At 35.7% G+C, this 26,440-nt stretch overlaps 2 protein-coding genes across 2 annotated transcripts; one reads left to right on the forward strand and one right to left on the reverse strand.

The window, feature by feature from the left end:
- Window positions 1–550: 550 nt before the first annotated feature.
- LOC125645580 (kelch domain-containing protein 9-like) lies at window positions 551–9,525 on the reverse strand. Its single transcript, XM_048871170.2, has 3 exons — window positions 9,398–9,525; window positions 6,088–6,221; window positions 551–2,682 (listed from the first exon to the last, which is right to left on the reverse strand). Exons 2-3 carry the CDS (start codon window positions 6,185–6,187, stop codon window positions 1,787–1,789), a joined length of 996 nt encoding a protein of 331 aa, XP_048727127.1. The 5' UTR covers window positions 6,188–6,221; window positions 9,398–9,525; the 3' UTR covers window positions 551–1,786.
- LOC125645579 (uncharacterized) lies at window positions 9,519–26,440 on the forward strand. The gene is made up of 3 exons (XM_048871168.2): window positions 9,519–9,643; window positions 16,511–16,601; window positions 18,428–26,440. The coding sequence occupies exon 3, from the start codon at window positions 18,444–18,446 to the stop codon at window positions 24,036–24,038; it is 5,595 nt and encodes a 1,864-aa protein (XP_048727125.2). The 5' UTR covers window positions 9,519–9,643; window positions 16,511–16,601; window positions 18,428–18,443; the 3' UTR covers window positions 24,039–26,440.

Consider the following 26,440-nt stretch of genomic DNA (forward strand, 5'->3'; position numbering starts at 1 on the left):
CGATAAGTTTGGAATTTAATGACTTGCCTCATTCATGATTGAATTATGTACAGTGAAAGTTCATTCATGTACCGGTATGCTGCGAATATGTGTTAAACCCAAAGAGATACAGAAAAAATTCAAACAATTAATAAATGCCCCCCTCATTTGATGCACAATTTTTTTTAAAGTTTTGAATTTGATACGTTTTTGGTGGTCATTTTGAAATTGGCAAGTTTGCCGTTTTGTTTGCCATCTTTTGAGCAACTACTCCATGCCAAATTTTTCAAAAAACATTTGTTGAGGTCGGACAGCATTGATATATTGATGTTTTGGCGACTATTTTGAACAGTTCCAGTTCCCCCTTTCTTTTTTATTTCCAATTCTCATTTGAAACATTTTGTTAGCCCCCACTTTGTAATATTTTCCTTCTTTCCTTTATTTCCGAGTAATTATGTGTAATATAGTTAATTCAATTTTTCACCTTCTCACCTTGTTTTCATCGTACATTCACATACATGTACATCACAATGCCAGTCTTAATGTCGTAATTGTACAAACTACAATCCAAAACAGGAAGCAATTTTATTTGCTAATTCATTACTTCAGTCCATAATCATCAAAAACCCAAGAACAAAAACAATGCTAATTTATTACTTCAGTCCATAATCATCAAAAACCCCAAGAATAAAAACAATGCTTTCAAATCAATTTAAAAACTGTAGTATACACTTATGATTTCATAATATATGTATGATTAGTATAAATACCCCACACCTTTAAAAGCTATAATGTACCATCTCTCTCTCTCTCTCTCTCTCATCATTTATCAGTAGACATAGCACTTAGGCCATTGTGTTTGTCTGATATTGACAACTTGGAGCCAATACATGTACATCATAAATAACAATTCAGTCCAGATTGACTTATCACAGATCAATAAATGGCACATTCATTAAAAAATAAAATTCAACAATATAATTTTTAAGGATTTTGGCTATGACCCACATATAAAAATATATGGTTATACAATTATTGCCTTGTAGGAGGGAATCATCAGATATGGCAGGTCCAGCAGAGTGTGATCAGCGCACTAGACCTTTTGATCATCTAGGCACAAGTCAGCAATTATCACTTGCTTTCAATTATGATGGAATTCTTGCCAAGCTGGCACATATTACGCAGTCATTCACTTTTCAGATACAGTCATTTGACATAAATTTAAGAGGATCAAGCAAAATACAAACTGCATTTGAAATATTTTATAAAGCACAGAGCTTAAACAACATATAAGTGCCCTAAGTGAGGAAGAATCAGATATAAAACACAGAGAAATTCACAATACTCTTTGCCCCTGCCTAAGATTGAACTCGAGACCCAAATCTATTCACAGTATGTGTGCAACCAGTACGTTAGACTGCTCAACCATCTAGGAAAGTTTTAAAACTTGCTTTCAACCATAATTGAATTCTCACCATGCTGTCATACACTACATGGTAACTGAGATATATATTATGTACATTGTGATTTTGGCGTAAAAGTACATACTGAATTTTTTTTAATGATTACATATATCAGTTCATGTATAATACAATAATTGCACTTAATTTCAAACCTTTAATATGCTGTTAATGCACAAAGTAGATGAGGCAACAAATGAAATACAAAAGATCAACAAAAAACCCACCCCACCCAATGGCAACTCTCTCAATAGTAAAACATTTTCTAAATGTGGGAAAATAAAATTCTACATAAATCAAAGCCACTGGCCAACCACATTTATTTAAATCAAATTCCGTAACATATTTCATAAGATTCTCAATTCTCTGGTATCCCCATGTATGAGGCCTTTCCCGCTGAACCCACCATGAAACAGAATTCTGTCGTGGGAAATACAGCAAGCATGACCAGCTCTTACAACTTTACTGGTTCCCACTTTGTAAAAGTTGATGTTGGGTTTATTGGACATAAGCAGTATTTCTCCCACAGGTTCGGAGTTCTGACCTCGGAAAGTCTCCCCACCATGAATAAGAATGGTAGATGGGCCTTCAATTGCAACGTGGTACTTGCGACCTCCAGGCATTTTTGACAAAGGTGGTAAGGATTTGGCAATTGTGACAATTTTCTCCATTAAATTATTTTTGGGATATCCACTTCTGTAACCTTTATGCACTTCCAGTAATTGGTCACTTCTTCCCCCAATTATATACAAAGTAGGACCAATGAAATTGGTTGTGTGACCTGACCTGGATTCCGTTAATCTGCTATATTCTTCAAAACGAAATTCATTTGATTCCAGACTTCCTTTCAGCATATACACATTGCCTGTGTACTCTTTTCCTGGTTGCATGCGAAGAGTCCCTTCTCTTCCAATCACTATAATACCCCCATCACTTAGCAGTGATGCTGTGTGAGAGCTCAGCCCTGCATCATCGGGAAATCCTGTCACGTTAGGATAAATCCACTCCTCCTTCTCTGCATCAAAAATCACAACAGATGATGTTCTACATTTTCCATTCCAGCCGCCAATCAAAACCATGCATTTTTCAGCCAATGGAACACAAGCATGGTGACTCAGTGCTGGACTGTTTCCCACTCTCACCTCATTCCATATCATGGTATCAAAATTCAGCTTGAAGAGTCTTTTTGATGGTTGAGTGCTGTATCTCTCCTCAATTCCTCCATGAACATACAAAGCATTTCCTGCAAAGGAAATCAACAACAAAAATGCATCAATTTAAAGCCTTCACAATTTCTTTTTTTTTTTATGGGGTCTGTATAGCTAAAATTAGACTGAATATTTAATCACACAACTGATTCAATGATTTTTAATTTATTCATTCAATTTATGAATGATTTAAGATGTATTTAAATAATTTACAGTCCTTGAAATATTGTACCACCCCACACAAATGACATCAAGGAAATGATGAATAAACGGGGAGCAAACACTGAATAAACGAAAAGTGAATTTAACTCAAACAAAAAGCGAATGCAGAGTGAACAATGGATGGATGGTGACAATTTTGAATGATCTACATGTATCTTCAACTTCCCCTTTAATATTGTTGTACAACTTCTTCATTATAAACTGTACATAATAAATATGTGAACATGAATATTTTCTTGTAATTTGATTTAGATTTTTAAACATTTCAAGAAATATTGAGAGAGAGAAAAAGATAGAGAGACAAATGTATTTTTTATTGCTAGTATCACAGTGAGAAGATGTCAAATAGCCTATGCCATGTTAATTTCAATTGTGAATTAATGTATATTTGTAAATCTAATAGTTTAATCTAAATAAATTGAAACTAATCAACATGGATACTTGATATATGCTAGCTACTGTACATGTGTAATTCTAGAAAACTGCATCAAAATTTATATAAAACAAAGAAAACATCATGAATCAATAAATTAAAATGTTCTTTTAACTTAGAATACTACATTCAATCAAACCCCAAATCAAATCTATAGAGGCACTGCGTGCATATCCAATGTTGATCATCACATCATCTTGACTAGCTACCTAGCTAGTCTACACTGCTGACAAAGAGGGCACCTGTTGCCATTTCTGCTAGCTTGAAAAAATGATATATTATCTGCAAATTTTAATTAATTCTAGCTGTGTAGTTGTGTTATGTAATAGTGCTCAGTGATTAAATTTAGTAGTGTTATTTCATTTGAACTCTTGTCATCAAGGCAATTCGGATATCCTGACGCTCCACTTATCCCGACAATTTTGACTTGATCCAAAGCGTACAGATAAATGAGGCTCAACTGTAAAAAATCAACCTAGACTTCTATCATTTATTTATCCCACTTAATGAAACTAACCAGAACAAGAAATTTTTAAGGTATATCAAACTATTTGTCACATATAATATTCATTTCCACCTTCACATGGCAGATACCTTTAAAGGGGCATGAACATGATTTGAGCTGAAAATTTTCAAACTCTATTTTTCCATTTTCATTGTTTACAATGTTTAACTAAAGTATTTCTAATGGTCAACCAAAGTTTGAATATTAGTTGTTGAGTTACAATTGAAATAAAACACTCACAATTCTTTCATTGTTTTTGTTTACATATAGATTATTCAATAGAAAATAGCATGTTTAAAACAAAATGAGATGTGCCACCCACTAGAAACAATTTAATTGTGTTCAGAATTAACTTGTAAATCAAAAATCTGCTTTAAACAAAACTTTTACTTGTATATTTAACTATGTACATAAAAACATGGCACAAGCCTTGTTTACATCACAAAGAATTGTGAGCTCTGTGTCTCCCATATACCTCTACAACTGACATTCAAATTTTTGCTGACCATTAGAAATACCTTAGTAAAGCATTCTAAACATTAAAAATGAAAAAATAAAATTTGAAAATCTTCAGCTTAAATTGTGTTCATGCCCTGTTTTTTTAAAAATCTTTCAATCGTTCTCTGTGATTACTCATCAGTTTACTAAATTCGTGTTTTCCTGCAGCTCAGGTGATTGCATAGCAGTAGCCATGATCTTCCTTTGGGTAATATAGAAGTGTCGCAATATGAACGTCACAAAAAACATTTGTACCCATTGCATGTGTACATATCAAAAAATATATTTTGCATCTCATCGCATGTAATACTTTGTGTAATACTTCAACAAAGGGAAACAACTATTGGGCATCCTGGAAAATATGTATCAACCATATACAAAAAGAATTTCAAATCTGAATCTATGGAATCAGTGATATTTTCCACTTAGCATACTGGGTTTACAACTGCAGGACATCGTAAAAGGCAGAGAAATGATGTCATTTTTAAACGTACATGTAAAGAAATTTCCACAATGTGGCGATGTCAACGACATTCTTGAAAGCATGAGATGGAAAGCACATCAGATCACCAGGATGTTAGCGGGGCACTAGTGTTTTAAACGACACGAGAGATTTGTGAAGGAAATGACATCAAAACCAAAGATGAGAAAGCCAAAAAATAAAAGAAAATAATGAACGTGAAATCCTGATGGTAAAGAACGTCATGGATGAAGATGAAGTTTGTGCACCGACAGCTATGAAAATGTGTTTTACTTGTGTTTTATGTCATTATGAAAAGAGATATTATTATGAAACTTTGTACAAAGAAAAATAAAATGATGCTTTTATATAACACAAGAGGCCCATGGGCCACATAGCTCACCTGAGTCACATTGGCCCATATTGAAAGATTTTCCCTACATATTTGCATGTAAAACTTTGATCCCTATTGTGGCCCCAAGCTACCCTCAGGAGGCATGCTTTTTACAAACTTGAATCTGTACTCTATCAAAAAGCTTTCATGTAAATGTAAACTTTTCTGGCCAAGTGGTTCTTGAGAAGATTTTTAAAGAATTGCCATATATATTACCATGTAAATCTTTGATCCCTTATTGTGGCCCCAACCTACCCCTGGGGGCCATGGTTTAAACAAACTTGAATCTGCACTATGTTAGGAAGCTCATGTAAATATAAACTTTTCTGGTCCAGTAGTTCTTGAGAAGATTTTAAAAGATATTCCCTATATATATGTATGTAAAACTTTGTTCCCCTATTGTGGCCCATCCTACCCCACAGGGCCATGATTTCAACAAGCTTGAACCTGCACTATGCCAGGAAGCCTTTATGTAAATTTGTACTTTCCTGACCCAGTGGTTTTTGAGAATATTTTTATAGATTTTACCTATATATTTGCATGTAAATCTTTTATCCCCTAATGTGGCCCTACCATACCCCCGGGAGCCATGGTTTTAACAAACTTGAATTTGCACTATGTCAGGAAGCTTTCATATGAATTTCAATATTTCTGGACCAGTGGTTCTTGAGAAGAAGATTTTGAAATGACTCCACCCTATTTTTGCATTTTTGTGATTATCTCCCCTTTCCTTTACCTAACAAGGGTTTTTCACTGCTCCACTCTTCTTTTCAAAAGAAGTCACTTAACCCTCGTATAGTATAATAGGCCTTCGGCTCAGGTGAGCTAAAAAGAAAATTAATTATTTCTAACGAATAAATGAGTTATTAACATTGTCTATGACTTTTTGGGACAACCCTCATATATTGATATGTACAAATTTACATACCTAACACACATGCTACGTGGAAAGCAAGTTTTGGACCTATTGGGCAAAATATTTCCCAATCTACCAACAAATTGTCCTCGAACTTTCTCCCTTTGGACATGCTCTGTGCCAATCTGTGGTCATTTTATCAACATCTGATGAAAAAAAAAAATACATATATTACCATATAGTCAACCTTTGTATAGAGTTTTGTAGTAAAGCATCTTTACCTAACAAGGGTTTTTCACTGCTCCACTCTTCTTTTCAAAAGAAGTCACTTAACCCTCGTCTAGTATAATAGGCCAATCATCTGATTTTATTCTTCACATTTAAGAAGTGGAAAGTGTGGGTAGAATTTTTTTTAACAATATATTATCCATCGACATGAACAATTGTGAAGATATTGGATTTGCTTCAGTACTGGAATTTACAAAATTTTCTTTAAAAATGAAATGAATACATGTACAACAATGAATTTCAAAACTAGATTCCTACATGTAGTGATGACAACTTTATAAAATATAGGTAATAGAGTGTGATCTTTTTTCTACAAAAATTTTGTATTGCCACCCATGTAAGCAGCTTACAACTTCAAATTATTTGCTTTCATAAAATTTGTAGAAGTACACTGGTGTAAATAACATTGAAAGTAGATATTTTTTTCATTGACAATAATTCCTTTTACCACGGATTGCTTCATGATCTCCTGTGACTGGTAATAATATACTTTAAGAATATACAGGTGACTTTTGGTAACTCGAAGTTCAAGGGACCTTGATAAAACTTTGAGTGATCGAGAGTTCGAAGGCCGAGTCAAATCCAGAATATACTGACAGCTGTATAGGTACAACGTACAACATGTACAATTAACGAGGGCCGTCCAAAAAGTTAAGATTTTATATTAACCAAGGTGCCAGGGCATTCTTTTGATGCATTGTCCTTCATATTTTTAGGTAACTGACTTGATTTCAACAACATGGAACTTCATATGTAAAAAGATTCTTAAAGTTTATGTACTTATGTTCTTTTTTCGTGTTTTAAAATAGGATAATGTATATATGTAAGCACACATTCTAATAAATAACGATCTTTCTCAGGTATGTATCTGAATTATATTCTAAAAATTACAGTCTCATAAAAGTTGTAAATTTTGATCTATAGTTCAAAGGACGGGTTGAAGGTTAATTTGACCAATCAAACAATGAAAGGAAGCAGAGGTGAGCAAACTCACATACCCCACACTCCAACATTGCTTGACAATGCCTCACATAATGAATGATAATGCTATGCAATACTGCAAGAACAGGACAGACAGGCTCAAAATTTAAGTTCAATAGGGGCATAACTCCTACGAAAATTATTGAATCAAAATTTTCTGGGATTATGCACATCGACACAGAGTGTCCTTAATAACTACAAAGTCTCACAAAATTCTGTTGAGCTGTCCCAGAGGAGTTGCGCTGACAAGAACAGGACTACAGGCTTGGAATTCTAAGTTCAAAAGGGGCATAACTCCCGAAAAAATTATTAAATCAGAATTTTCTGAGAATATGCACATCTACACAGTGTGTCCTTATTAACTACAGTGTTTCATGAAATTCTGTTGAGCAGTCTTAGAGGAGTTGCACTGACAAGAACAGGACATATGGGTTTCAAATTCTAAGTTCAAAAGGGGCATAAATGCCAGAAAAATAATTGAATCAGAATTTCCTGGAAATATGCACATCTAAACAGTGTGTCCTTATTAACTACAATGTTTCATGAAATTCTGTTGAGCGGTCTCAGAGGAGTTGCACTGACAAGAACAGGACAGACAGGTTCGAAATTCTAAGTTCAAAAGGGGCATAACTCCCACAAAAATGACTGAATATCAGAATTTTCTGGGAATATGCACATCTACACAGTGTGTCCTTATTAACTACAAAGTTTCACAAAATTCTGTTGAGCGGTCTCAGAGGAGTTGCGTTGACAAAAAAAGGGACTGTCGGACGGGTAAAAAATATTATACCCTTTGCAACTTTGTTGTGTGGGGTATAATTAACTATCCATCTCACCAAGAAACACAGGTGAGTGTCCCCTATATCAACACCTAATTAACACGCCCATACTAGCCCCAAGCATTCCCCCTTATCCAGGTAAGGTCCAAGCGGAAATGATTATATGCTTGAGTGATGGTGTGCATATGCTAAACAATGAAATGTTTTATGGAACCCAAATTTCACTTTGAGAGATCGAACGTTTGAGAGATTGAGAGTAAATTAGCTTAGTTATGTAGAGTGAAAAATCGGGACTATGATTTCATTTGCAAAAGATCAAGAGCTTTGAGCCCTCAAGAGTCACCTATATACCCATTCATTATCATATTTTCAGTGTGCATGTCTGATGATAGCAAAGAAAGAGGATTTTGGGCTTTTAATTTAGTAGATAATTGCAAAGTATACATTTATCATGACATAATTAAAACAACTTTTTCACAAATAGCACCATGAATACAATAAAATGAAAAATTTAAAGGAAAAGAAAATGTCATGGTATTGGGAAACTTATAAATACTTTTAAACATTATCAAATACATAAATATTTAAACTGTAAGTATGACATTAGTATAGGACTAATAAATTTTTATAAAATTTCCTTCTTTATAAGCTGTCTTAATTAATTGCTGTTACGCCCTCTGGGCCCAAAATTGGAATAAACTTATCAATACTATAACCCTAATCTCTGTTGAGATTCAGCTTGACTGAATATTTGGACTGACGCCTTCGGTGAAGGCGTCAGTCCAAATATTCAGCCAAGCCAAATCTCAGCCGAGATTACTATAAACTTGTGTATAACCAATGAACAGATTGAAAGCCATAAGGCTCATCTCCAATGAGGTCCTTCATTCTAGACCTGGTGAATTTTTGCCAAACTTAGACCTAAGGTTCCCATGTATCTGTATATTATACTTCCAACGAATAACAATCTTCCATGCTAGATCCACAGGGTTTTGACACAATCTGAGCAAATTGGTATGTATAGTATATAATATAACTAGCTATACTATATAGATCTACATACATAGTATTCAGTCAGTTCAGTCGGTTTAAGAGCTGAGCTCATGTTATTTGTTACTATTGTATACAGTGCCGACTTTAAATAAAATTTACTTACTTACTTATACATACCAATTTGCTCAGATTGTGTCAAAACCCTGTGGCAAGATCTATAATTTACAAACTTGAACTTGAAAGTTGAAGTAGCCATCAAGGCATCATGTCTGCACGGTAGCAAATTAACAACACTTACTGAATACATCTGCAATTTCAAAATATCAGAATAATAAAAAAACCTTGATATATTGTGGGTTTTCTCCCCGTATGTCATTCCTTATATCATCAAGATGACAGTCACGACAGGAGCCCACATGTTTTTTTGTTTACACCGCCATGTTGAAAATCGAAGGGTGGTTGATTTCCCGGATGTGTAGTGCGCGCGCATGGTTTCCTTCATCCTGAGCTGAATCACATCTGGGGAGACACCGATTACACCGAAAATAGCCTATACATGTGCAGATATAGATACACAGTCGAAAATGGTGTGTGAAATACCTTTCATGTGCATTGTTGGTTTTGTTAACCCAGGTTATTTTCAGAGTCAACTTTAAATTTCTACAAAATACGAACAGGGATTTTTGTGAAATTGTGTTGGCACCTCTCTTGAAAATTATAACGTTTTCATACAAATATACGGCGTGTTGATAAGATTCAATTTATTTGTTTCCATGCTTCATTTATGTATGTGTGATCCAGTGGCATAATGCTTTATATTAGATGTAAGATAATTGAAATTTTGGTCAATGTTATACATGACCATGTGCTTGTGTCATCTCTCCTGCTTATTTTTTTACTATCGAATTACCTATGTTAGGAGATAGAATTACCATCTTCAGAGTGCCATATATGTAAATCCTCGTAGATCATGAGTAATACAACATTAGGGACTTCAAAACATGTACTTTAATGATTCACTTAAATTTAGGTTGCTCATCAATTGTGGATAGTCCATGAGCAGGCCTGTCACAATTTATTTGTTTTCTGAAATAGTCAACATACACTGATAGCTGTAATTTTGGTTTCCACACATAGATAGTTTACTTTTATTGAGATAAAACAGGGATTTGATTGACATGTACTGTTCACTTCACCCGTAAATATTTCTCCAATTCATGAGCTATCCCAAAATACATTTTGCGATTGTAGCAAGTTAAATCAAACACGAAGAGGATAAGTAAGTAAGTAAACAAGTTAAATCATAATTGACCCTTCCTATCGATGGGCAACTTGAGATGGAATATTTACACTTCACATAGTTGATGCTAGGGTTCTTATTACATGATGCAGGGTTAAACAATTAAATCAGTTATAAAACACATGATTCTATACGCAGGGTTGCAAACAACAGTCAATGTGGGCCTCCAACTTTGCCAATATTACTAGGGCAGTCGTTAAAAAAGCATTAGATCTTGCGTTTCAATTGTAATTTGTTCTAAATTTAAACATATTTCTGAACTTGATATATTTACAAAATGGAAAACATCTTATGCAAGAGCTTTTCTGGTCACCTGTTTTATCAATCATCTGTCTGTCTGTAAACTTTTCACATTTTGACTTCTCTAGAAAAAAGCTTCCTGACGTTATGCAGATTAGGGCTGTGCGATGCACCGATTACAAATTCCGATTTGGGTTCCGTTCGGTTTAGATTTTACATACACCAAAACAACAAATATGGTGTCAGAGTGATGTGCAGAACATGAGGTTTTTTATGCAACAGAGATTTAAATCACAACTGTGTTGAGAGTTAGCATTTTCACCACTCAGATACCAACAGAATATGGTCCGTAAGATCATTGCAGTGTATCTTTACATGACATATAGCATTTCTGTCAGTGGTGGAGTGAAATCAACATCGTAGGTAATGACACAGATTTGACAGTTGATATGATAGAAGTAAATCAATAAAGGAGATATTTTCAAAGAATTTCAATTGATAGAATTGTTGAATTTTTACATATCAATGAAAACAATATCATATACATTTTAGATTCACTATAGATTTGTTTAATAATCCAAAACTTATGCACCACATTAATATTAAACAAGTTTTAATAGACTGTCAGTGTTCTTTTTTTATCAAAGTTATAAAATGTCATTATAAATAGATATGATGTTTACAAATGACGACATATAGTTATATAACTTGAATAAAATCAAATCAAATATATGCTACTCATTAAAATTTATAATTTTTGTGCTGTAATTAGATGAATTGGACCTAACCTGAACCGAATCGAAAATAACCGAACCGTGCTGTTCTGAATCGAAACCGAACCAAATCGAAACCGAACCGAATCGTCCCAGCCCTAATGCAGATTCAAGTTTGTGAAAACCAAGGCCCCTGGGGGTCGGATGGGGCCTCAATAGGGGATCAAAAACTAACATGCGAATACATAGGGAAAATCTTCTCAAGAACCTCTGGGCCAGGAACGTACAAATTTCCATGAAAGCTTCCTGACATAGTGCAGATTCAAAATCATGGTCCTTTGGGGTAGGATGGGACTATAATAGGGGATGAAAGTTTTACACACATATATATATAGGGAAAATCTTTAAAAATCTTCTCAAGAACCATTGGGCCAGAGATCTTCACATTTAAATGAAGCTTCCTGACATAGGCAGAAGTTTGATACATGTAACATCACGTGCTCCAGGGGGTAGGGTGGGGCCACAATATGGGATCAAAGTTTTAGATACAAATAATACCATATTTATATAGCACCCTTTTCATACACTATGTACGCTCAAAGGTGCCCATATATACTAGGGAAAATCTTTTCAAGAACCACTAGGCCAGAAAATTTTACATTGACATGAAGGCTTCGTGACATAGTGCAGATTGGGGCCTCCGTGGCCAAGTGGTTAGAGCATCGTGCTCATAATCACAAAGCCTCTCACTTCTGTCGGTGCAGGTTCGAATCCCGCTCACGCCGGTAAGTGAGAAAGTTTCCCAGTTTACTTTCAGAAGGTTGGTGGTCTCTTCCCAGGTACATAGTATCTGGGTTCTCTCTTCCACCAATAAAAACTGGGTGCCACTAGATAACTGAAAAATTGTTGAGTGTGGCGGAAAACATCAATCATAGTGCAGATTGAAGTTCATAAAAATCATGGCCCCTGGGGGTAGGTTGGGACCACAATAGGGATAAAAGTTTTGCATGCGAATATGTAGGGAAAAGCATTAGACATGGGCCAAGGTGACTTGAGTGACATGGCCCATGGGCCTCTTGTTAGACTTTTTAAGAAGTATAAATGTTTTCCCAATTTCAACCAAATATTGCTATTTTTCCCAATGTAATGGCCTCGTCCCTTGAAATCAAAGGTTAAAAAAATCCCTGTAATAGTATATGCAAATGTTGATCCCAGCTCTGATTGGTCCATGGAAATACATGACCTTCACTAACATTGCTGTAAAAGATGCCAGCATCCATTTGGATTGATTGGTGGGTAAAATGAAGTCCCGTTGAGACCACAGGCAATTATATCGCTTGGGTTCAAATTTAAATACTAGTAAATTCGAACCCAAGCGATACAATTACCAGTGGTTAAAACCTAGTTCACTGGTAAAAGTTAATGATAGAATTAAGAAATTATAAACAAAATCAATACCACTACAATAAATGAATTATCATCTAATGTTCAAAAACGAAAGCATAAAATGCCATTGAGCCACAAAATCAAAGGCAACAAGCAAATTTTCTGTCTGAAATTATAACACCATGTGTCCGAAATAACAACGCCATTGTCCGAAGTTACAACCTTCTACCTGACTTTGTTGAAGTGTTAATATGTGGCATAAATAACAGGAAAAAATCCGATAAAATCAGAGAACATAATCTAGATGGTTTGTTGAATCAACTGATATACAATATTCAGTGGTTAGATGATGAGCATTTCCGAAATACATAGCATACTGTTCAAAATATCAACCCTTTCCCTTAGCCCACACAAATATTTTGGGTCCAACTGTTGCAAATAACAATTTTATCATAAACTTATCTATAAAGAAATAAAACTCTTATGGCATTCTATTCCATTTCCAGTTCATTCAGACTCTCATACACTGTCCCTTCATCCTCTGACACTATCGTATTCACTTCCAGTCCCACTCCTACACTCTACTCCCTCGTTCTGTGAACTTTCATTCTCTTTTTCAGCACTTTCATCTACAATATTCTCTTTCCAAACTTTCATCCTCAGTATCCTCTCTCTCAACATCAGTCCTCTCTGACTGTACCTCTACTGTGTCTGTATTTACTTACCATGCATGTTTTTCTGTCCACTTCAAAGCAAAATTTTGTATATATTTTTTTAATAGTCAGAGAAATAGTCTTTGTGATCTTGGCGTTTTTTGGTGGGGTTAGGCTTCTTTCTAATGTTGCAGTCTAACAGTGTAGGGACATGGAGTTCTGTTACATATGGAAATCAGACAAATGCAGCAAAGCTTTTCATAACTAGGGGCTGCTGTCTTGTGATCGTAATATGAAATTTTCACTGAATTCCCACGTGTTTACTTTCCCATAACTCATCAATATAAAATTGACTTGCTTCAAGATTTATATTTTATTGATAACGAAACAGTAAAAACATTTAAAAGTCGAGTCAAACTGCAAGCGGATTCCGGAAAAGTTGCAGTAAACTATTTGCCACGTGGGCGAGAGGATTTTCATAATTTGGTCACCCACAAACAAAATTACTTGCATTTGCGAATGTTATTTACAGCCCTGATACTATATCAAAAATGTTCAAAACTATTCGAACTTGCAGGGCAGAATTTGGAAGATCTGATAAAAAGCATGATGCTGTTGGACCTAATGTCTGATGAAATTTTCCATATATCGAATTTTTTACAATTAAATTTTTCTATTTTTATTGTCATTTGGAAGATTAGGAACTTTGCCTAATTCAAAATTTCTCTCAGTATTGATTTAAGAACTGTCATGTTTTATTTGCATTATCAATAACTGTGCTGAAGTAGACTTGTTGTTGCTGCTTGGCAAACAAACTGAAAATAGATTTCAGATATCATCTTTTACACCAAATATCAAAGGTCACAATTTCAACTTGTGGAATAACTTCAAGTGTACAAGATATAGAGTTCATAATCAATCATGTGAATAGGATTGTATGTCAAGGTCATCATTGCTGCAAAGGATTTGACCGTGTTTTGGGGCATTGATGTTTTACAATGTGTTAGCTCACATGAAGGCTCAAGTGAGCTTTTCTTATTGAAATTTGTCCGTTGTCGTTGTCATTAACTTTTCACATTTTCATCTTCTTCTCCAGAACCACTTGGACAAATTTCAACCAAACTTGGCACAAAGCATCCTTGGTGAAGTGAATTCAAGTTTGTTCAAATGAACAACCACGTCCTTCTCCAAGGGGAGATAATTGCAAAATAGTGAAAATTCATTAACAACTTTTAAAAATCGTCTTCTCCAGAACCACAATGCCAATTCCAACCAAACTTGGCACAAAGCATCCTTGGGTGAAGGGAATTCAAGTTTGTTCAAATGAAGGGTCACTCCTCTTTCCAAGTGGAGATAATAGCAAAATAGTGAAAATACATTGACGACTTTTAAAAATCTTCTCCAGAACCACTGGGCCAATTTTAACAAAACTTGGCACAAAGCATCTTTGGGTGAAGGGGATTCAAGTTTGCTCAAATGAAGGGCCATGCCCCCTTCAAAGGGGAGATAATCACAAAAATGCAAAAAGGGTGAGGCTTATTTTAAAAATCTTCTCAAGAACCACTGGGCCAGAAAAGCTGAAATTTACATGAAAGCTTCCTGACGTAATGCATAGTCAAGTTTCTTAAAATTATGGCCCTGGGGGTAGGATAGGGCCATAATAGGGGATCAAAATTTAAGTACAAATATATAGGGAAAATCTTTAAAAAATCTTCTGAAGAACCACTGGGCCAGAAATATTTATGTTTACATGTAAGCTTCCTGACATAGTGCAGATTCAAATTTCTTAAAATCATAGTCCCCAGGGGTAGGTTAGGGCCACAATAGGGAGATCCAAGTTTTACATACAAATGTATAGGGAAGTTCTTTAAAAATCGTCTTCTGAAAAATCACTGGGCCAGAAAGGTTTACATTTACATGAAAGCTTCCTGATATAGTGCAAATTCAAGTTTGTTAAAAGTATGCCCCCCGGGAAAGGGTGGGTGACAAAAAAGGGATTAAAGTTTTGCATACAAATATATAGGGAAAATGTTTAAAAATCTTCTCAAGGACCACTGGGCCAAAGAATTTTTCATGCACATGAAAGCTTCCTGACATAGTACAGATTCAAGTTTGTAAAAATCATGGCCTCCAGGGGTAGGTTGGGGCCACAATGGGGATAAAAGCTTTACATGCGAATATATAAGGAAAATCTTTAGATTTGGGCCATGGTAACTCAGGTGAGCAATGTGGCCCATGGGCCTCTTGTTTGTAATTTTCTGTGATCCTTGATTACCCAGCACTTTGATTGTAACTGTTATTGTGAAGACTTTGGTTGGTATAGTCATGTGATATTCCTGACCCTTCCTGTTGCAGTAGCTTGCTAGTTGTGTGCCAATAATGTGATGGGGCACTCTATAAGGTGTTGATGCATATGTGACATTTATAGTAAAGTAATGGACCTCAAATTTATAGTCTCATCCAAAAAGGTATCTTTTTTAATCCCTACTGGTAAAGCAGCAGGGGACTGCTAATCTCCACTTTGTCCATCTGTATGTCTGTCACTGATTAGTTTTCCAGACTTTTTTCATGCTTTGATTTAGGAAGCTGTAAGTGATTTGCTAATGTATGTTTACAGTTCATCACATTTGATTGTTTTTTCCGAGAATTATGGAACTTTGTGCTGAATATAGTTTGCTGGACTTTACTACACAGTCTGAGATTGTATGTGATTAACTAATGAGTAGATGCAGATTAAGTTTCACTTTCATTACGGTTGACTTATTCTCTAAAAAAAAAAAAGGAAGACTTTGTTGAATGGATGACTGAACTTTAATTCTTGTACCCTGTTTATGCGAGATCCATGTAAAACTTGCTGAAAATATGATGAAATGAATTTCATTTTCCTATTCTTTTCTTTATGTTCATACATAAACTATTGACATAAGATTATTCATGCAGATTATTCACACAGAATAGTATACAGTTAACTTGGGGCTGGTAGTGGACATGCATGTATATTGCTATGCAATACTTACAGAATGCTTGTTACCTTTAACACCAGTACCACGGATAATCCAACCATTGATCTGCCTCTTCCTTTACACATGTAATTTACCTAATAAGTATGATATTATGATACCTACCAAAGTAATGATGATGTACACGTTCTTTATTTTTCAGAATGTCTTTGCTTGAGGACACAATATGTGACGAAGTAATAGAGAGTCTATATACCACAGTTACATGGATTGTGTTATGGTTTTATTGGGTTGTAAGTATATTCATATCTCTCTCTCTCTCTCTCTCTCTCTCTCTCTCTCTCTCTCTCTCTCTCTCTCCCCCCCCCCACCCCCACACACACAGCTAGTTCACTGGGGAATTCTGTATTTTAAAGTGGTTTACAGACTTGGGGAAAATGAACCCATATTATGGTGTTTTCTGAAGTTTAGTGGTGGGGTCAGGTTTACATTTTGTAGCAGCTCATCAAGATCTACTTCCTTGACAATTTTCAAAATATTTTCAACTTGATCACCACTGATTCTCTTCACATTCAAGCAGTTTAAAAATTATTAGATAAATTATGAGTATTTTTGTAAGAAAATCAAATCACTTTCTATCACCCTCTCATTTTGATTTATTGATAGAAAATAATTGCTGCTGAAATACTCAGAATGGCTAAAATTGAGGCCAAACCATTCGTTCTTATCTTGGCCCAAAGCATTCTGGCTCAATCTCCATCTGCAATTCTCCTTTCTCAGTAAAACTTTTTTCAGCGTTCTGTTCCCTTTAGAGTCTGTAGCACTTCTGTGGGCCGACAACGGTTTTAAAAAAGTTTTTAGCTCACCTGAGCCAAAAGCTTAAGTGAGCTTTTCTGATCAAAACTTTCCGTTGTGTTGTTGTCATCGTCTTAAACTTTTCACATTTTCATCTTCTTCTTCAGAACCACTTAGCCAATTTCAACCAAACTTGGCACAAATAATCCTTCAATGGGTAAATGGGATTCAAGTTTGTTGAAATGAGAGGCAAGGCCCTTCTCCAAGGGTAGATAATAGCAAAAAAGCAAAAATACACAAGACAAATTTTTAAAATCTTCTCCAGAACCAGCTGGCCAATTTCAATCAAACATAATACAAATCATCCTTGGGTGAAGGGGATTCAAGTTTGTTCAAATGAAAGGGGAGCTAATCACAAAAAAATGTAAAAGAAGGTTGGGTCATTTAAAAATCTTATCAAGAACCACTGGGCCAGAAAAGTTCACAATTTACATGAAGGCTTCCTGACATAGTGCAGATTCAAGTTTGTTAATATCATGACCCCCAGGGTTATTGTGGGGCCAAAATAGGGAATCAAAGTTTTACATGAAAATCTTACAAAAAATCTTCTCAAGAACCATTGGGCCAGAAGAGTTCAAATTTACGTGGAAGCCTCCTGAAATAGTGCAGATTCAAGTTTGTTTAAATCATGGCCCCCAGGGGTAGGATGGGGCCACAATAGGGGATCAAAGTTTTGCATGCAAATATTTAGGATATGGACAAAGGTGACTCAGGTGAGTGATATGGCCCATGGGCCTGTTGCTTAGTGTATACTTACAAAATAAATTTCATTTTTGAAAATACATGTGGCATTAACTGTGATCTTAATGCCGACATACTGCATGAAGCGCATTAGCGTGAAATGTTGTAGGTTATGAAAAGTATGCTGGCGTGAAGTTTTGAGGTTCATACCCTCATGTATTTTCAAATATGATGTTTATTTCTTACATTTAGATTCTACTTTCATTTCTGTCAGAATTCCCAGTCGTTAGAATTGATATGTTATATTTATCAAGATTCATATGTGTATTGTTTATAACTGCAATGCATTCGTAATGAAATGGCTTTCATTACAGTTTATAAAAATGTCAAAGGCAAAAAACATTTAGAAGTGTAAATATCAAAAAAATTACCAAACGTTTGAAAGGCACCATGGGTCTCTAGTTTTCCACTCTTCCCAGTTACAATGTACCGTACTTTGAAGATACATGTTATATAATTAACATTTTAATTTCATTTACGCATCAAACAAAATGTTATTACCATTAAAATATTTATTTTTCAGTTTGAACAAATTCAGAATGGCTACCTCAGATGATGAAGAGAGTATGTCCAACATTGACTTTTCAGTGATTAGTACCTCCATTGATCTTGGAAGACCAATGCTCGACCAAGTGGTAAATGGCATCCATTATGGTTCCCCTGAAGTCAGAAATCTCTTACGCAATGAATGTGATCTGATCATGGAATGCAAGATCTGTAGAAATTTCTTCAGGTCTTTCCCAAACTTCGTTGCCCACAAAAGAGTGTACTGTTTAGAAATGAATGCAGACAAAATCTACAACGACAGACTACCAACTGTAACGGAAAATTCTAAGTCATCTGAAACTGTGGTTGTAGAACCCACTGCACCAGAAGAGTCTTCACCACCAGCTACTCCGCAGACTACAACTGTAGAAAAGTTAGTGAATGGAAATTTTCAAGGAAGTTCATCTGCTTTCAGACTGTACACAGACGTGGCTGAGAAAATTGAGAGGCAGAGAGCTGATGTACAGAATACCATTGTAACAATGACCCCAATATCATCCAATCCTAACGCAGTGACTGTTACTGTAACACAGGAAAAGAACAAAGAAATGGCCGCAGTAGTACCCAGTTCTAATATTGCAACACAGGAGGAAAACAAAGAAAGCTGTGATTGTAGTTTAGTCCAAAGTAATGATTCCAGTGTACAAAGCTTGCTACGGAACATTCTCGAAAGGCCACTCCCTCTATCCCAGGAAACACAAATTAAATGTCAAGTTTCAGAAGAGAAGACTGAAAACTCAGTATCTGTAGAAGACAAAAGAAGGGAAAGCACCCGAAAAAATGAAACCAGAAAACCAATGGAGGATCTGCGTCCTGTCCAAAGCAATCTAGGCAGTGCAAACAGATCATTTCTTGGTGAACTCAGCAAAAAAGGATTGTGTCACATCAAAACACTGGAGTGCTTGGTGTGCAATAAGCAAATGAGCTCAAAGAAAACTCTGTGGAATCACATGAAATTTTTTCATATGGGAGAAAAAACAGTGTATCCTTGCCTTTTCTGTGACAAGACGTTTGGAAGGTTCTATAATATATCAAAGCACATTATGTCTTGTCATAATAAATCTCACAAAGACATTGAAAAACTGAAAAGTAAAATAAAATCCATGAGTTATAAAACAGAGGATGAGAGTGGTGAAGAATCCAGTCCATCTAGTCAAAGAAATACTGCATCAGAGAGGAGCAAATCTGGTAGTCAAACTGACAGAGGAATAAAACTTAATAATTGTGAAGGTTGTGGAAAGGCATTTTGGAAAAAAGAGACTTATTTATATCATAGGAAGCAGTGTAAAAGTTTAAATCCATCTGGTAAATTTCAAGAAAGTGTAGCAGACTCAAGAGAAAACAATGCTAATCAAGGTAATGAGAAGAAGCAAAGTGAGGTACTCAAAAGTAGCAGAAAGAATTCATCACCTAGAATGAGTACCAATTCTGAAAAATTTTCATCAAAAACACATCTATCTAACAGTACACAGAAATCAGAAACACCACAAATCAAGTCACCAAGGCTCATTCACACTCGACATTCAGCTGCGACAGTGAAAGACACCTATATGAAAACAAGATTCCTTGACAAAAGAAGAGCAGTTCAATATGATAGTCCTAAAAAGTCAAGTGCCTCCTCTTCTAGTACAGATTCTAGTCCGAAGCCTTCCCCAAAGAAAACTGTTTCTCCAAGGATATTGAATGATAGTTTTGATGTTTCAGAAAGTCCTCAAAAGCCAGCAGCAGAATCATCACGGAAGAGGACTAAATCTGGTGATGGAAGTGATAAGACCATGAGTGTGGAAACAGATTCAAACTTGGCAAGAAGGGCACAAGTTGGATGTAATCTTATTTCTTCATTTGAGAAAGTGGAAACAAGGTCAAAATCCCGAGGAAAAGATGAAAGGGAAAGCAAAGCTGGCTGGGACGTATCGAATGTTCATAAACCTATTCCAGTGAAATCACAAGATACAACCGCATTGAGTGAAAATTCCATACAAACAAGATTGCGGAAATCAAAAGAAGACAAGAGTAAAGACCAAAGTGGCAAAGATAAGGAGAAAGAATCAAGTGTTGATTCAATTTCTAATAAAAGTGTTGACCAAAAAACATCACCACAGAAAGTACCTTTACAGAGAGAATCAAATGTTGATCCATTTCCTGATAAAAGTGTTGACCAAAAGACATCAAAGCAGAAAACTCCTCCAACAAGTAGCAACTCATCTAAGGAGTCCAGTCAAGAACGTTTCATTCAAACTAGAAAATCAAAGCAATTGTTGGAATCCAAAAATGAACAACCATCACAAAAGGCCGGGGAAAGGGTATCTACAAGAGGAACACAAAACGAAACTAGCAAGACGTTGAATGCAGAGAAATTGACCAGTGCATCAACAGAGAATTTACAGACAGAGGAAGACCCCCAATCACCAATGATCATTCAGACTGACATGAAAAATTTTAGTGCAGAGAACTCTGTAAAAATGAGACAAAAGATGCAGAGTCCTAACAAGCATATTTTTGCTATTCAAGGAAAAATTTCCAAAGAAAACATTGAGAATAAGAAAGAGGAAGAAAGTGTTTCAAACAGTGAAGAATTAGAGGAGATTGCACCCGATAAAGAGAAGGAAGAATTCTCAAGAAGTAGAAGAAAGCAGGTAATCTCTGTTCGACAGTTTGATGAAGTAGATGGTGGAAAGGGCACACCAGTTTCAAAACATAATACAAGGAGATCTGTAACTGTTGCCAGAACCCCTAACACTAGTACTAGTGGCATTGATGGAAAAAAAGAAAATCTGACTAGAAAGGAGAGTCCAAAATTAAATCAAGAGAAAGTTTCAACAGAAATTGTAAAACAGAAGGAATTCAAAGAAGTGAAAGAGGACTCGAAGGAAATAGAGAGATTTGATGGAAATGAAGAGAAAAGACACAGACTTCGTAGTAAGGCAGATTGGAATTCTACATTGCAAAAAGATAACAAGGTAAAAAGTGATGAAGGAAAAGATGCAGAAAAATCCCAGATTAGTAAGACCATGATACAAACAAGAGCGAAATCTGCTATTGCAGAGGGCGATGAACCAGAGAACAGTTCAAATATTGTTTATACTGCAATACAACCTAAGGTGCAAACTAAAATATGGAAGAGTCCAAATGCCACTGTTGTTAAAATTCAGGAGATATGGGTGAAGAAGAAGCCAGGACAACCTGCTGAAGAGGTTAAATCTAGCACAATTACTTTGAGGAATACATCTACAGCACAGAAACGATTAAGTGAAAAATACAGACATCCTAAACGTGTTTATGTGATGAGACACAAAAAATCAACCAAGCCTGTGTGCTTGGACATGAATAACATTGAATCTTTGCTGGACAGAGAAAAGAAGCAATGCAAGGAATGTGGAATTCAACTGAAATCTATGTCTAATTTAAGAAGACATATAGTACGTCATCTTGGATGGAAGAGGTATAAATGCAAGTTGTGCCCATTTTCTAGTTTCAACAGATCAGAATGCAAATCCCATTTGCAGAGAATACACAAGGAGAGGATTGCAGGAAAGGACGTAAACAATCTTATTAAGGATTTGAAGAAAGAGGGAACTGAGAGGAGATTGCAAAAAAAGCAACAGACTCTGAGAACAAAGCAACGACTGGAGTCAGAGATGGCGGAATCCAATGCATATAAGGAGACAAAACTGAAAGCATCCCCAATTAAAAACATGTCTTCGAATCCGCCTGTAAAGTCCATAATAACGACAAGACAGAGGTCACTTATTCAGAGTGCCTCAAATACCAAGTCTTCTGTTGTGGGTCAGAAATCACCAGAGGGTTCTAAAAAGAAAGAGCCAGCTACCACAGGAAAAATGGATGAGACTACTTCGTGTCCTAGAATTGATGTAAAGGCCAAAAAATGTGTAGATTGCAGCATAACATTTGCAAATGATTATAATCTGTTTCGGCATGTTCGGAATATCCACAAATTTGATACAACACAGCTGAAAAAATCTAAGGAAGGTGTTGTATCTAGTGTATCTTCAAGCTCATCAAGTAGCAAGAAAAGTTCTAAAGGTCCCAATACACAAGATGATACTGCATCAGTCAATAGTGCTGGTTCTGAAAAATCAACAAGAAAGAGAAAGAGAAATGACAGCGGGACTTCATCAGATCACAAGTTGAAAAAGACAGAAGGCAACATGTCTGCTCCAACTGAAAGGAAAAGATCTGCCAGTTTAGACGGATCGTACAATACAAATGATAATACAAGTGTCAGTGATGACTTGTATGACAATTTGTGCAGTGTATCTGATAATGAAAATGATTTCAATGACAGGATAGGGTCACCCGCAAGGTCAGAGGAAGGGGGAATAATGCGGTTAGAGCCAAGAGTCCAAACTATGTTTGCAGCTTTGGAGGAAGCTAGAGCCACAGTGCGGCAGAGGGGAAAGAAACTGGGAATTAGAAGATTAAGTTCTCCTGTTAAAAAATTTACACCTTCACCTACTGATAAAAAGGTATCGATGCGTCGAAGTTCAGCAAGACTCAGCCAAGATCCTAAAACGCCATCATCAAATGAGACTCAGGAGGAAGAAAATCCTTCTTCAGAAGCTTCAGCAAGACTCAGCCAAGATCCTAAAACACCATCATCAAATGAGACTCAGGAGGAAGAAAATCCTTCTTCAGAAGCTTCAGCAAGACTCAGCCAAGATCCTAAAACACCATCATCAAATGAGACTCAGGAGGAAGAAAATCCTTCAGAAGCTTCAGCAAGACTCGGCCAAGATCCTAAAACGCCATCATCAACTGAGACTCAGGAGGAAGAAAATCCTTCTTCAGAAGCTTCACTGAAAATGGAAGCAGAATCTGCAGAGGCTGCTGACAGTTCAGAAGACATCACTGAGCAGAAAGAAAACAAAGTAGGGGAAGATATTGAGAGGACAGTACATGGAGAGAATTCAGAGGCTACTTTAACTCCAGCAGAGGTGATATCAAGTCCAACAGAGGTGATGTCAAGTTCAACAGAGGTGATATCAAGTTCAGCCGAAGTTATGTCAAGTTCAACAGAAGTTATGTCAAGTTTAACAAAGGATCAGATCTCATTGCAGAAGAGTAGTTACAATCAGATCTCTGTTGGTGAAAGTGAAGACATTGGTCAAGAGCAAGATAAAATAGATGAAGAAAATCCTAGAGAAACAGAGAAATTGGTCATAGAACAATCTGTTGACAGTTTAGCAGTAGGTGAAAAAGGAAAGGAATGTTCCAAAGATTTCACAGAGGAATCGTCAGATAACGTTGTACAGCACTCTGTTCACAGTTTAGCAGTAGCTGAAAAAGAAAAGGATGAATTTTCCAAAGATTCCCGGGCTGATTCCTCAGATAACTTTGTAGAAGAAATGATGGATGATAGTAATGCTGAAAATGTGAAAATCATGGAGAAAAATGATGAAGATGGTGTTCAACCATCTGAGTTAGAGGAAAAAGAAACTGTATCAAGTGATGTGAAAGATGAAATATTAGATACAGAAAAGATGGAAATAGCAACTGAAACTTTGATGTGTAAGAGTAGTGATGTCACAAGTAGTGGTGAAGAATCTGTAATGGACCAGACGTCATAATTTATTATTCTATAGAGGATAGAATTCCATTACTAGTAAGACGGGTGCTTACAACAAAGGAGAACTGCCCATGTTATTGTTAGAAAATTTCCTGCTGCACATTCCCTGTAGATGACATTTGTTAGGTCACCTACATATACGAAGTGACTAATGCAATGTGTTTTTATACATTTGTTACTGGACAATTTTCACCAAATTTTAGCATATTTGGGGTAAGGGGAAAATTGTGAATGTTGTATGGTGTTGCCTCCCTGGAGCATTGGTGTGGAGCCAAGCCTTAAAAAATGATGCAGTTTTCGAAAATCTTCTTGATGTTAGGTCATCAAACAAACTGTGTGCATAGTAAGGGGGGGGGGGGTGTCTATCAAAATTGTTAAGTTAATTGCCCCCAGGGTCAGGAACAGGTTATAAATGCCTTTACTCTTGAACATCTAGCAGACTATTTAGGCATAGTTATATTGAGTATAGGAGGCTCCTACTACAGGTAACACTGTGAAATTCAGGGTCAGGGATTCAGGCTTGAGGTAGGGCTTTATGTGATACTCAGGTGACCAATAAGGCTCATCTTGTTAGAGGAGATGCAAGTAGATTTTCTTGCTCGATCAAAACAGACCGAGTCCTCACTGGTTACACATGTTATGTCATATGGGACTGATTTGCATGAAGTTAGGTGAACCCTTTGTACATACATGTAGCAGCTTGTGACATGTTTTCAATATTTGTACATTTTATTGAGGAGTCATAGAAATGTATGTTGATGTTGAATTTAAGATGTAATTGAAGAAATCCTTTATTTTTGAAATGCATATTTTAAGCTGATTTTTAAGGTTAAAAAAAGTTTCGTTACAGCATGTCATTTTTTATCATACATCTCGAGTTTTCATGAACATGTAATATTTTGCAAATGAAATGTGTATGATTTGAAAGTAATTGGAAGCAAAAATGTTTTGAAAAGTGGGATGGAAAGCCATTAAAAGTTAGTGATATTGTTTTATACTGAGTGTTTTTCCTCACCCATTGTTCAATTCCTGGTGTAGATACATGTATATATATATAAAGGTTTCATAAAATACATACCATCAAATCAAGTTCATTGCTTTGCTTTTAAGTTTTTTCATTCCTGAATTGCATTGCATAAATATACAAAAATATTGATCATTTGTGTGTTCGTGAAGTGGTAATTAGAGTTCAGTCAGCTGTACGGAATGGTCTTGTTTGAGTGGTCTTTGAAAGTGAATCCATAAACATGGTATTAAACAGGAATCTTGAATTTTTACAAATACAGAAAAACCGTTACTTCTTGTGTTTTAAGTAATTTTTATGCCAGATTATTTAGTGGGCAACTTTATGAATACTTTGCTTCAGTGCATGAAGTTATTGTATCCTGAAAAATATGAATGTGAATAGTACAAAGAAGTATTTTGTTACTTCATGCTTTGTTACATTTGATATGTATTTTTTCAACAGAATGTTTAAAATGTACATGAAAAATCATGTATTACATGTAGTGTCAACATTTTCAATTTTCTCATTTTTAACTGGTGTACATGTATACAGTTTAAATGAATCTGGGGGAGCATGTGTTATATACAGCTTAACATGAATCTGGGAGAGTGTGTTTTAACATGAATCTGGGAGAGTGTGTGTTATATACAGTTTAACCTGAATCTGAGAGTGTGTGTTATATACAGTTTAACATGAATCTGGGGAGTGTGTGTTATATACAGTTTAACATGAATCTGGGAGAGTGTGTGTTATATACAGTTTAACATGAATCTGGGAGAGTGTGTGTTATATACAGTTTAACATGAATCTGGGAGAGTATGTGTTATATACAGTTTAACATGAATCTGGGAGAGTGTGTTGTATACAGCTTAACATGAATCTGGGAGAGTGTGTTGTATACAGCTTAACATGAATCTGGGGAGTGTGTTGTATACAGCTTAACATGAATCTGGGGAGTGTGTGTTATATACAGTTTTACATGAATCTGGGAGAGTGTGTGTTATATACAGCTTAACATGAATCTGGGAGAGTGTGTGTTATATACAGTTTAACATGAATCTGGGAGAGTGGAATAGCCTACATTGATGACGTGACAAAATATTCTTGGTATAGACCCCGGGAAACAATGTATCTAAGGCTGAATGAGGGAGTTTTTCCTGTTACATCTATAAAGCTGTGGCTAGGATATGAAATTTTACATCTAGATGACATTGATGAATTGTACTTGTGTAACTAATTAAAGATTATTCCTGGTTGATTATGTTTATGAAATATTATTTTTCTAGTCAGCTGTTTAATGCAAGCATAGGATGTCCATATGTATGTTTTTCAACAAAACATGTACATGTACTTTCTCACGATAATTTAGTAGAATAAATTTGTAACATTATTGAAAA

This window comes from Ostrea edulis, chromosome 6 (assembly GCF_947568905.1).
Source record: "Ostrea edulis chromosome 6, xbOstEdul1.1, whole genome shotgun sequence".
NCBI lineage: Eukaryota > Metazoa > Mollusca > Bivalvia > Ostreida > Ostreidae > Ostrea > Ostrea edulis.

Bases quoted from the DNA above. Each gene is read 5' to 3' on its own strand.
- LOC125645580 (XM_048871170.2), bottom strand. From the start codon at position 6,187: ATGTCCAAAGGGAGAAAGTTCGAGGACAATTTGTTGGTAGATTGGGAA. The intron at 2,683-6,087 runs GTATGTAAATTT...TTTCCTTTGCAG, and splicing joins CCACGTAGCATGTGTGTTAG to GAAATGCTTTGTATGTTCAT.
- LOC125645579 (XM_048871168.2), top strand. From the start codon at position 18,444: ATGGCTACCTCAGATGATGAAGAGAGTATGTCCAACATTGACTTTTCA.